At 42.6% G+C, this 13,804-nt stretch overlaps 1 protein-coding gene across 1 annotated transcript in view; it reads right to left on the bottom strand.

The window, feature by feature from the left end:
* LOC121724067 (carboxypeptidase A1-like) overlaps window positions 1-13,804 on the bottom strand; it is a 38,439-nt gene that overhangs the window by 23,637 nt on the left and 998 nt on the right. Inside the window, exons 2-5 of the mRNA XM_042110402.1 lie at window positions 11,082-11,229; window positions 9,380-9,514; window positions 1,096-1,197; window positions 885-986 (exon numbers count right to left, since the gene is read on the bottom strand). Coding sequence (XP_041966336.1) covers window positions 885-986; window positions 1,096-1,197; window positions 9,380-9,514; window positions 11,082-11,229 — 487 coding nt within the window. The remainder of the gene's footprint in view (window positions 1-884; window positions 987-1,095; window positions 1,198-9,379; window positions 9,515-11,081; window positions 11,230-13,804) is intronic.

The following is a 13,804-nucleotide window of genomic DNA, read 5'->3' as shown; positions in this document are numbered from 1 at the left end:
CACTGTTGAGAAAGAAAGTTTTAATGGCCGCTGCTAATCTCATAATATCAATTTATCTATGCGAACAAAGCTGTGGACTGACACCTGCAGTTTCGAATAGGCCTACAGTAGCATAACAATACCAGCATCCATCACAAACGAATCAAGAGACAGGAGAATATAAACTATGCTGCTCGACAATAGTGCAGACGTTCATGCAAATGTATGGATGACTTCGGTCAAGTTGGAAAGAAACGGTCGGATTCGAACGAAGTAGGCTATGGGATTATGACTTCATGTCAAGTTAAAACTGAAGATGCACAGTCGGTAAGCTCCAATAATAACGAGGTTTTCACTATTTAACAATGTAGCCTCATGGATAAGTTAATGTCGGGAAATATAGGCTACCACCGAGTGACACTGTAATGGGGAAAAACATAAAAGCCGTATCAGCACCCAATTTGATACTGTAATGTTAATTTGTAATATTCTGTGCAACCTACATGTATTTAGAACTAGGCCTAACTGCTGACATCGAGCAACATGCTGTTTCACCTTTTAGTGGCGCTGGACCTTAATACAACCCTCGGGAGCGCATAGCTGAAAAGGTGTTTCAGCCAGTGGCAGAATGCGCGCAAGAGTTACTGTATATACATAAGAAACGGACAGATTTTGGAGTTGCTCCTCCCAAAACTTGTAATTCCCTCCACCGTGCGTAAATGACAGAATTAAGTGGACAGGAGAATTCGCGCAGGCTAAAAAGCGATTAGTTACACACTTTTTTTGACTTGCACATAGGAGAATGCCCCCAAATGACTACCACATCCATGATGTTGGAAAATGAGATTTATAATACAGTTTACAGTTACACATTGATGAAATCTTGGATGTTGGTAGAGATTTACCTTAAGCACATTCAGAGGACGTCCCTCATAGCTCTCACCAATAACAATTTTGCTAACAAGGTTTGGGTTCTCAGCCACCAGCATGTCCATGAAATTGTATATCTGAAATTATAGAAATATACATATTCATTACTCAAAACATGGTGAACAATTCAAAAACTACTCCAAAGCAATAAACCAAATGTGAATTTTGATGACAAGTGAAGCTAACCTCAGTCAGAGTATGGTAGTTGGCATAATCATAGGCATCTGTGTTTTTGAGCTGGCCTGCACGAGCCGCAAACATCACTTGCTGCTCCTCATCAAGGACATCCTAGAAACAGTGTGTGGGCACAGTGAGGAGTAAATGATTGTCCCAGTAACTCAGCGCTAAATTTAATGTACTGTGTGGATTTGCTACTTGAGTTCATCTCCACATTCTCTGGTATTATAATACTCAGATGACTATCTATACCATGAATAGACTTTTTCATATTCATTTTAATGAGTAAGCTAGCCATGCATCATGAGTAAAAGTGAAATTGTGAAATTTGCTAGAATAATGACTATTAATTCACTATGAATGATGAAAACTTTTCAATAGTGTACCAAATATACAATATATGTAATATACACAAAGTACAGTTGTAACTGATTTGTTAATATTATTTCTCATTTGGTGGTGCTGAACCACCTTTTGTTCTATTTCTGTATTTGTTCATCTAGTTAAACATACCATATTATTTCCTGGACTACAAGTCACAATTTGTTCATAGTTTGGCTGGTCCTGCGACTTATAAATATATGAAAAAATATGGTAACGTTTTAGAATAACATGTGATTATTAGGTATTAACAATGCATTATAAGCAGTTAACAATTCATTACTAACAGTTAGTTAACTGTTGTTATCCTTTAAAGGAACACGCCACCCAATGTCAGTAGTAATATATGTTCTTACCTTAACTTTCACGAGTTGAGTCATACCTCTCCCATGTCGGTATGTGCACTCTGGTGTGCGGCGCGAATGTGTTAGCATGTTGCTATGCTAGCGGGCTCAGACGTAGCCAGACGTAGAAGTAATCAAAAACATCCACGTTTTCCTGACTTAAATACAGTTAGTTACACGAGTAGTTGATTAAAATGTCTACGGTCAAACAACATGAAACGTGGCGATTTTCCACGCGAATAAACAGGAGAACTACAATGTTTGGCGCAATAGCAATTTACAAAAGATTCACTGAACAAAAATGCTGATGTGGTACATGAAAATTTAGCTAAAAATGTGGAGAATGCAATGCATTCAAACATTTTGGATGATATATTTGCACAAGCTGGCAGAATAGGCAACATGCCGATGTGCATTTTATTTGGAGACTGTTTTGCGAGACAGAGACTGAGTTTGCTGCTGATATTCTGGGAATAGGCTACAACATAGCCAATGTAGGACTTTAGCCTTTTAATTTATTTGCGGTATTGGATCAGTCTTTCTAGAACAGGCAAGCGCTTTCTAGCCTCACGTCAGCAGCGCTCCATCACCCATAGGCTACATTAAAACAACCAGCGGATGGTGGGCGGGTGCGGTTTTGAAAATTGGTCAAAAAACGTTGGTGCTGATGGATGGCGGATGGATGATAAGTTTTGCTATGCAGTTATGGTTGAAATAATAGCCCATCAGCGCATCTCTAGTGTGTGTGCGCCTCTCTCTCGCTCAGAGGGGAGGCTGAGGGGTCGATCAAGCATGATTCTAAACTCTGTGGTGGATAGGATCTACAATTAGGTGTTAATTAATATTACTACGCTAGGTCGAAGTACTCCCAAGTGCTATTGCACTACACATTGTAGTTCTCCTGTTTATTCGCTTGGTAAATTGCCACGTTTCATGTTGTTTGATCGTAGACATTTTAATCAACTACTCGTGTAACTGTATTTAAGTCGGGAAAAACGTGGATGTTTTTGATTACTTCTACGTCTGAGCCCGCTAGCATAGCAACATGCTAACACATTCGCGCCGCACACCAGAGCGTTTGAGTGCACGTACCGACACGCGAGAGGTATGACTCAACTCGTGAAAGTTAAGGTAAGAACATATATTACTACTGACATTGGGTGGCGTGTTCCTTTAATAACATTAACTAACTGTTAACATGCAGCTTGTAAGTGTTAATAAGCAGCCTTTTAAGTTACTTACAAGCATATTTGTTAAAAGTTGTAAGTGTAAGACAAAGAGGTGGATGACTAATACGCTTATAAGACCTTTCTTAACTATTTGTAGTAAATTTTGCAGCCCCCCAATCTAGAATCTTTGGTCAAGATATTATGCCAGCTGGCCCCAGCTGTGGTGCACCTGGCTGGGGCACCTGCACGGTACGCCGGCGACCTGGGTTCGATTCCCGCCCCGTGGTCCTTTCCGGATCCCACCCCGACTCTCTCTCCCACTTATTTCCTGTCACTCTCCACTATCCTGTTGCATTAAAGGCATAAAAAAGCCCAAAAAAATATATTATGCCAGCTTTGTATATAGTTCAGTTACCTAGCAATCGAGGCTTAAAGACGACAAGTGGGTACGTTCAAAGTAGCAAACATAGGCGAACGTTCGCAATCGATTTGAAACATTTCAGTTTGCCTTAAACAGAGGCGAACATTCGTGGTCTGTTGCTGCATTAATTAAACACCACTTTTCCATTAGAAACATATTTGTAAAAGGCATAGCTGGTATAATATAGAACATTATCGGAATATAGAATCAGAATGAATATTTTCTTCAAAACCACAGATAGGAATATAGCTCAGTCAGTAGGCTAACAGGTCACTCTATGATGCAGCAGACCAAGATGAGTGGTCACTCTATGATGCAAAAGACCAAGATGAAAATTGCGTGCTTTCTTTATCTTAAATCAGCTTTCATTCAAAGATTGCTGAATTCCAACCCATTCCTCCTAAACTCCAATCAGAATGCCTGGGCCCTCATTTATCAACAGTGCGTACACACGGTGCGGAATTTGTTCATACAATCACTCGTATCCAAAGTGTGGAACTTCATAGCTGTCAACATCAATTATTCATTGATGTTGAATCAAAAACATTATTGACTGTCTATGCACAATTTCAACCAAATTTTGCTGCTCTTATTTTTTTCATTATTATATGTGCCCTCTTATTTACTTATTTACTTACTTTTTTGTTTTACTTGAATGTTATGTTTGTCTGTGGACTTAAATTGGTAAAATATGTCTTGTCTTCACCGTGGGATAGTGAGAAACGTAATTTCGATCTCTTTGTATGTCTGGAACATGTGAAGAAATTGACAATAAAGCTGACTTTGACTTTGACTTTGATCAAGAATTGAAAATAAGGGAGATTTCCCGGGTTTCTCATCCCAAAACACGGGCAAAAAATCAACATTTGTCTTTCTGTTATCACTCTGATAACAGCAAGAATTCAGACTACAAAACTGTTGCACTAACTAAACCATATGTGAAGCTAGGTCTAACGTGACTTTGCTTACAGATTGGCATCAAATCGTGCTCTGACAACAAGCATGCCGTTATCTTAAATAGGTCAATATCACTTTAATTTCACCTTCAAGCAAGCAAAACAATGCTTTGAAAACATACATCTGTTTTCCTGGGGTAGCAACAGGACAACAGTACAGAGACTGACAGGTCCGGTGGTAGGGCCAATGTTAGGAGAGTATTGAAATACGGGATATTTTACAGGAAAATATTAAAACGGAAAGACCGCGGGAAAAATGTTTGTGAGAAACCCGGAAAAAAAAACAGGAGGGTTGGCAGGTATGGTGGAACTTGTAGAGATGGAAACAATGAAAAGGAAACATCTCTGAACATGCTTACACACAGTACCCAGCTGTGGAGAACGGCAACAGAAATGCATTGCGAGTGTCATATCAACAGACAGCAGACTCATTTTAGTCAAGGTCAGTGTCTGACTTGCACGACAACTTTGATTTCAATCAAATTCTCGTATTTTAACATACAGTTAAAATACAGTGGGGGCTAAGAGCATGGCTTTTCTTTCCTTATCCATTGCCATTAGGAATCGACACTAACGCTCATACAGCTAGAGGCCGAATAAAGATAGTGATTCTCTGTCATGGTAGTGTAGCCATTATCAATTAAAATTGCACAGACACATTTTTTCCCCTTTTCAGTTTATGCTTTCAATAATCACTACATAATGTATTATTTGTAGTGAATGAGATGCATTTCATAATAAAAAGGAAACATGTTGCCTCAGTCGCCCGGTCATGCCGTTTCGCACTCTACAACATACGGAAAATCAGGACTTACTTGACTCAAGATGCTACCCAACTTCTGGTTCAGGCAATAGTCATCTCACGACTCGACTACTGCAATGCCCTCCTGACAGGTCTCCCAGCCTGCGCAGTGAAACCACTTCAGATGATCCAGAACGCGGCGGCACGCCTGGTCTACAACCAACCCAAAAGGGCACATGTTACCCCGCTGCTCATCCAGCTACACTGGCTACCTATGGCGGCCCGTATCAAATTCAAGTCTCTAACGCTTGCCTACAAAGTAGTCTCCGGTTCTGCTCCCACCTACTTGAATGCCCTCATACAGACTTACACTACCTCCAGACCGCTGCGCTCCTCTGACGAACGACGTCTAGCTCTACCACCGGTACGCTCAAGCCAATCCAAACTTTTCTCATCTGTTGTTCCTCGTTGGTGGAACACACTGCCAGTTCCTACAAGGGCAGGGACATCCTTTTCCACTTTCAAAAAACTCCTGAAGACCCAGCTCTTTAGAGAACATCTACTCTCATAGCAACACTTACAACAAGTCTTACTGATCCTAGCACTCACCAGCCGTTAAACTGACAAGTAACTGTTAAAATACAGCACTCACCGACGCACTTATTCTTACTGTTACTCTAATGTGTTTTTTTTAAACTGTCCTAAAATTGTGAGAATTGTTATAAAACTTACTGTTTACCATGTTGTTAGTCGCTTTGGTTAAAAAAGCGTCAGCCAAATGTAATGTAATGTAATGTAATGTAATAATACACCATCAGATAGGTTGGTGGATGTTACGGCCCTAGTGTTATAAGGTTGTCTGTCTGTGTGCTTCTGCCTTTCCTGTTTTCAGGTTCCACCCACCTCTGATTGGAGTTCCTGTTTGGGTCTGATTGGTCAGCCATAAAAAATATAATTTCAAGCTAACAAGCGCAGAATCAAACATGGATGATCTGAAGTACTGAGTGAACTGGATCTGTTTCGACCTCACTCTGACCGTCACTACGGTCTAAAAAAGGAATGATCACCTTCGTTCTGCCTATCACCGAGACCATATGTCAACAAAGTCATGCCCATGACCTCCGGAAGCAGAACGACTCAAGCTTGTAAATAGCGGAGATTGCTCCCGGTTCAGTCTCACCTTGATCGCCTCATCTGAGACCTGTGATACGTGAGTACTTACTTTCACTGCTTTCTTGCTTGACTTTGTTTGTTAGTCTGCATGTGGCAGTAACCTGTGTTTTTTTTCAGGAAACTTCATTAACTTTGTTTAACTTTGTTTAACTTGTTGACGCCTTTCCTGAGTTCACCCCATACCGCACGGCGGAGGGGCTAGTGTGAGCCTGCTGCCTGCGTTCGCGCACTGCTGCGGGCCACCGTTTTGGTGTTATTTTCCCTTTTGTGTGTGCCAGGTTTCCGGGTTGTTTTTTGTTAACTACTGTGTACCTTATCTGGCTGTTCGTGGCTAGTTGGGCTTGGTGTGAGCCTGCTGGGTGCGGTCGCGCACCGGCGTGGGCCACCGTTATTATTTCTGTTTACTGCTCTGGCAGCCGGAATCTGTGTGGGCCTGATCAGCGCGTATGTGCTCGGCCGCTTAGGCGCTAATGTTACTGTGTGCTAGGCTACTTGCAAAAGGTAAGTTTAGCTGTTTGTGTCTGCTAGGTGCAGTCTTGCACGAGGTGCGGGCTGCTGTGTGTCTTTTCTCCAGTTGTCCACTGGTGTACGTCGGCGCGTGCGTTCGCGCACTGGTGGCCGCCTTCTTTGTGTATCTGTTGTGTACCCCGTCACTGCTGTCCGCAGCTAGCTGGGCCAGTGTGAGCCTGCTAAGCATGTCCGCACGCTGCTTCAGGCCACCCGTGTACTGTCTTACACCACTGCTGTATCTCTTTACGGGCTGCTGCTTGCAGACCCAGTGCGTTGTACGGCCAAGGTAAGTGCCTTATTGTATTGTATTGCATTGTGTTTTTCTGTGGTAGGCTATGGCGGCACACTACTGCAGAGTCTGTAGGGCCACGATGGCCCCCAGTGATGGGCATAGAGAGTGTCCCGCTTGCCTTGGGGCCGCCCACCTCCTGGAGGATGTAGACAGCCCCTGCAGCGCAGCCTGTGACCTTCCTAGGGAGGAACGGCTCCGCCGGGCTGACCAGGCATGTGGCCACGTGCGTGGACGGGACAGGCGGCGCTCACCCGACCGACCATCCCACTCTCATAGGCATGGCCGTAAGCATACGCACAAGCGTAAACGGCAACATGAGTCCCCTTCCAGGCATGATCAGGTGGAGGTCCCTGGACCTGCTAAGCGCTCGGCTCCAGCTGCCGTGACCGAGGGTAATGGCACGGAGTCGCTTCAGATTCTCTCAGCTCTCCAGGCTCTGGCTGTATGAGCCCATTTTAGATGCAGATCTGCCATGGCTGACCCTGCAGGAGCCGGAGAAGGTCTGGGAACCAAGGCCTCGCCGGCCACCGTGGAGCAACCGGCAGAACTGTGTGTTGGCCCTCCCTGATCCTCCGCAGGACCTGAGGTACAAGAGGGGATGGAGGAAAAGCGTACAACAAGCCTGTCGGCCAGTCTTGTGACAGAGCATCTTGGGTAGGCATCCACTGATTGGTCAGTTTTTGAAAGGGGCCCGCTGGTTGCGTCCAGTTCGCACTTTGCGGGCACCAAACTGGGATTTGCCCACTGTTTTAATGTCACTTACTGAAGGCCCGTATGAACCCATTTTAGATGCAGATCTGCGATCTTTGTCTCTGAAAACTAGCTTTCTCCTGGCTCTTTGTTCGGCCAGGCGCGTCGGGGAGCTGTGCGCCCTCTCCGTCAGCGAAGACTGCCTGAGGTGGCAGGCAGGGGGCACTGGCGTGTCACTTTGGCCTAATCCAGCCTTCCTGCCTAAGGTTCTAAGTCAGCAGTCTATCAACCAGGTTCTGGAGCTGACCCAATTCCAGCCGTCTGCTGCCTCACAGGCAGAGCGCGACAAGTTGCTCACTCTGTGCCCAGTCAGGGCTTTGAGAGCTTATCTGGCCCGTACGCAGTCGTTGAGGAGGGAACACACTCAACTTGTTGCCTGTTATGGGGCGGCGAAGCAGGGACTACCGCTTTCCAAACAGCGGCTGTCGCATTGGCTGGTTGAGGTTATTTCCCATGCCTACCGGGCTCTGGGAATGCCAGTCCCTTCGGGTACAAGGGCTCACTCCACCAGGAGTATGGTTACGTCTTGGGCTGCCCTTAAGGGGGTACCAGCAAGCGATATCTGTGCAGCGGCTTCATGGGCGACGCCTTGCACTTTTACCAGGTTTTATAGGGTGGACGTCACTCGCCCAGCTCCGTTTGGCGACGCTGCCCTCATGTCCGTGACCGAGCGAGGTTTTAATGGTTAGCTTGGAGCTCCTCGCGACTTTTTTGGTATGTGTCATCCCTTTTTTTAGACCGTAGTGATGGTCAGAGTGAGGTCGAAACAGATCGTAAGTTACGCATGTAACTATGGATCTGTGAGACCGAGGGATGACCGTCACTATCCTTGTCGCTCGGACCATCCTGAGGCGCTCAAGGTAGGAGACTGAACCAGGAGCAATCTCCGCTATTTACAAGCTCGAGTCGTTCTGCTTCCGGAGGTCATGGGCATGACTTTGTTGACATATGGTCTCGTGATAGGCAGAACGAAGGTGATCATTCCTTTTTTAGACCGTAGTGACGGTCAGAGTGAGGTCTCACAGATCCATAGTATGCGTAACTTACGCTCTGTATGAAAAGTTATTTTGTTTTGCCATGTGCCTGGTTGCTGGATTTTCTGATTCCATCAGATGGAACAACTTGCAGTCAAGTTATAGTAGAGTAGCCCATACTAGAGAAAAGACATCAGAGGAGTGCCCAGCGTCAACCGATGCTTGAAAGGTGGGTGTTTTAATAAAAGATCTTCAATTAGGGAGACTCATCTGAACCACGTTTTTATGTCTTTTACTTTTTTATGGCTTTTACATTTTGCTTTCTGTTCACAAAAGGAATGGCTTCCGTAGGTGTCAGTGCCAGCAGAAGTCAAGTTCAAGCAGTTTTTACCTTTGCACATTCTGCAACTTAGAATAATTTGCATGAAATAGAATGAATTTCGCAGGGAGAGACTCCTCTATCAGCGTGATTTATATCAATATCTTTTTAAGGGACATCCATATCAATATCTTAGGGACAGGTGGGACAAGGGAGCTCTATGTGGTAACTTAAACTTCTTTACATCTGTGCAGATTCTCACCTGAAGATTCTTAATCATTATAGAATAATGTATGTCATTGGAATCCAGGTAAGTCTTGACCATCCGAAGGCTCTGGAGAGGTACACGAACATCCACAGGAAGATCTGTATGAACTGGCTCTGTCCAAAAGTCCAGCTTAGGGAATAGAGACACAGTCAAACTTATGCTTTATATCTTTGACATACTTTTTCCATCTGTGTTAACTTTACATATTAGAAATACAAACACACAAGAAAGCACAATCCATTATTATGATATAATTTGATATGTTTTAATGGGTAGTTAATGTTTGAATGGGTAATAAGGGTAGTTTCACGACTAGGGTAAGCACTTGACATTTCCCACATACATGTCGGTGTACCTGAAAATAAAGGACTAGATGTACCACAAGTACTGCACAAATAAGTCATGCATATTGTCTCCTACTATATCCCCTACTCTTACATGCTTTGTGTATGTAAATGAGTGTGTGCATGTGTCTGCTTCTGTGTGTATGTGTGCTTCTCTCTCTGTGTGTGACAGACCTGCCTTTTCTCTCAACAGAAAAAAAAATCTATCTAAATTTCTTAACATCCCCTACTTCATCCCCTACTGGCAACCCTCTGCTCAACGTCACCATCTACAGGCTGATGGGTGCACAGTCACTAGATGTACCCATGTACAAATAAATTTTTTGAATGGCCCCCCATGGACAGAATTCCACGAAATGGCATGGCATGCACCTAGAGCAGGGGTGGGCAAACTATGGCCCCAAGCACTTTAATCCGGCCCGCCGACCATTTAATTAGGTTATCAGGCTGCTCGCTATTTTTTTCCTGCGGTAGAGACGTTGGTCAGCTTTACAGCAAACTGCTTTTCACTCTTCTTAGAGAACGTTTACAATGGACCTCTGAAGTTCGCCTACAAAAAAGCTGCCATCATTGAGATCCAGTATCTGGCGATGTTTCCTATGGGAAAATAACATGGGGATTTTGAATTATCGCACCTGTTAAACTCTCATGGGGACGAGAAAGTCTGAAATGCAGACGTTTTCCCAAACACACTTTTGTCCTCTGCCTTCGAGTGGACATTGTGATCTCTAGTACGTGAAGGTGGCACACTTTGATTTTTGCTACCCCAGAGCTAACTTGTTTACTAACTTAATGGCAAGTTGCATCGCAAGTTACCTACAGTAGGGGCTGTCAGGGTGGTCATACAATACACATCAGTGTGGTTCAAAACATCTCAGCCGGAGATAGTTGTGATTAAAGCGGCATTCTCAACGATTCCCAGGACACCGGGGCACATGCAACTTAAAAAATGTCTTTTGTAAGGCAACATAGATATAGTATATTGAAGCCTACTAGGCTATGTGTATCTGCCACAGGGACACAGAAGCTGCACAACTGGAACTTGCAAACTTGTTTTTGTTAGACTTGCCGATATTTGCACATTCACATACTGTATTCATCTTCATACTTTCTGTGATGTTAACTGCATTTTCTTGTTCCACAATGTCAAACTGAATTTTCCCTACTGGAAATCAAAAAAGGTATTTAATCTCTTTAGACCTGGGTACAAATAGACACTGCAGTTTTATTACACTATTATGCTACAAGAAGAGGAATTTCAATAAACGTGGAGTTCTCTGGTTAATTATATAAAGTCAGTGAGGTGAACTTAATCTGTTAGAAAGTGTTCAACATTTAAAAAAAACATTTACCTGAAGCTCTTCAACTTCAGAGAGTTCCTTCAAAAGACTTATTTGAGTGTCATCTTTTGCAGTAATGCGAAGAACTTGATGTCTAGGAAGATGTGAAAATAAGTCAGTGCAATATGCATTATCAGGCAGAGGTAGACAAAGTACACAGCTCCATTACTTGAGTCCAAGTATTGTTACTATTATACAATATTACTTCATTTTTCATGTAATTTTCTACTTGAGGGGAATGTTTTAAATTTACATTAGTTTATCTTTGAGTGCAGGGGTGCAGCGGCGGTGACACAGCGTCCACAACATCCACACAGAGGATATAATTGGGACACATATATTGGGACACGAGAGAAACATTTATTTTTCATTTATTATAAGTTGGTTATGCATTCTTAATAATTTCTATGCATGATGTAGCTCTATCAATGCTCTAGTATATGTTCGGGACTCATTTTTACCATTAACTTATGGCGTGACTCCATTAACTATGGATCAACCACCAAACAACAACACTTTCTAGAGTGTTACAAGATCGTTGTTTGAGCGAAAGTTGCATCATTCCATGGTGGTTTAGCAACGACGCAGCGAATGTTTGTAGAAACGCACCACTGACCTGTGGTAATTTCCCAATTCTCTCTCTCCCACTTGCTAGAATTTGGCCTGATCTGTAATTCCACCCAACATAATAAAACACTTATTTCAAGTTACATGATTTCACAAATGTACTAATCAGAAAACTGAACATTTAATGTAAATATAATAAATATCTACATGCGTTTACTGACATTCCATACACACAGATGACTTATCTTCCTTATGAAGAACAGAACCTTCAATATGGCCACAAGATTGAATGTAACATAAAACAATGATTTTAAAATCCTTATTAATGCCAACATTTTACATTAATGCGTCTAGGTGTGCTTGTGCTCTCATGTTTTCCGGTGTGCCTAGTGTATGCTGGGTCATTTCTCTTACCCCTCAGTTTCAAGTAATGCTCTCCTTACACTGAAAGTCTTTGCAAAGATTTGGAAAAGATTTTTGAAAGACTACAGTCTCAGACCCTCTCACATCTAAAGACAAGTGATAGAGTTGTTGAGTCACAGACTAGTCACAGACTATGATTTTGCAACAACTAGGGATCATGCAGGGTCACTAATTACAAGACTGCTACTAGATTCCTTTAAATAATTTCCATCGTGCACTACATATCAACAGGAACTCATATGATAACCTACTCATATCAAAGTCATGTGTGACATCCCTAACAGATATAGCGTTGTTCTGTCACGTGGAATAGCCGACTAATAATTTATAAGAAATTAATTAACAAATAATCATATAGGCTACAGCTGTCACCTACTTTGCCCCTTCCTGTTTGGTGTTGGAGAGAGGTCACTATTGATTTTTATATTGTTCACGTCACTATTTGCATGAGCCACGACTAAAAAGACTTGTGATAATATCAAACATGTTTGATATTGTCGTAACGGCAAAACTAGAAAAAGACGGACTCCGACTGACTTAAAACCGCTTAGATTGGCACCTTACACTAAACGATCTTTGACAGGAGCGCGTCGCGATTCCAGTACAACTCCCATGATTTCTGTCCGACTGGAAATTAAGTTGGTGACTTTGAAAACAGACCAAAATCATACAATGTAATGGCCACCTTACACCAAACAACTTTGACAAGATTTGGGAAAGATTCTTGAAAGATTGTAGTCTTTTAACTAATACCCCCCATTCAATCTTTACTCAAAAGACTCCAATCTTTCAAGAATCTTTCCCAAATCTTGTCAAAGTTGTTTGGTGTAAGGAGGCCATAAGGCCGCCATAAGATCCTGAAGAATTTCAGTTTTAAGGGCTACGTAGCCCTTCCCCTTTAGCCCTACCCCTCAATCCAAAAGAATTGGGATACCCCTTCCTCTCACATGAACACGCAAAACCAAGTTTGTGGAACATCAGTGTGGAATGATCTGGGCTGTCCATTCCAGCAACAGTTCACAGTGTATATATAAAAAAACATTTTTAAGCAGCAACTATCATAATAATTGATTTTTGTTACAATAATATAGTATAATTGACTGCATTATGCATGCTTGTTATTGTTAATGTTGTGAACTTTTGGATGTAAACAGAAATTGTCATGATAATTTTTGTTAATAATATATTATTATTGTTATGAAAGTTGTGAACTTTCGGCAAGTCTTACAGCCATTCTACACTTCAGCGTGCCTGAACTTGACCAATCTCATCATCTAAGCAGGGTCAGGCATGTTTAGTATTTGGATGTATAAGTATAAGTATATATACTTTTTTGATCCCGTGAGGGAAATTTGATGTCTGCATTTATCCCAATCCATGAATTAATGAAACACACTGGTGAAGCACACACTAATCCCGGCGCAGTGAGCTGCCTGCACAACAGCAGCACTCGGGGTGCAGTGAGGGGTTAGGTGCCTTGCTCAAGGGCACTTCAGCCATCGGGGTTCGAACCGACAACCCTTCGGTTACAAGTCCGAAGCGCTAACCAGTAGGCCACAGCTGCCCCAACAGCCGGATGGTAGACTGTCTGGGAATCCCATGCTGTCAGTCACTTTCAATAAAAAACATCTAATGAATACTTAAACTTGACCTTATTATTCAAAAGATTATTATATCTTTTGAAAATAACAAATACTTACAGGTGTGTCATTAACATAAAATTCTGACATAAAAATGTGTCTGTC

Source organism: Alosa sapidissima, chromosome 11, assembly GCF_018492685.1.
Source record: "Alosa sapidissima isolate fAloSap1 chromosome 11, fAloSap1.pri, whole genome shotgun sequence".
NCBI classification, from domain to species: Eukaryota; Metazoa; Chordata; class Actinopteri; order Clupeiformes; family Clupeidae; genus Alosa; species Alosa sapidissima.
Note: the sequence above shows the minus strand (reverse complement) of the source record. Positions and strands in the feature narration are given on the sequence as shown.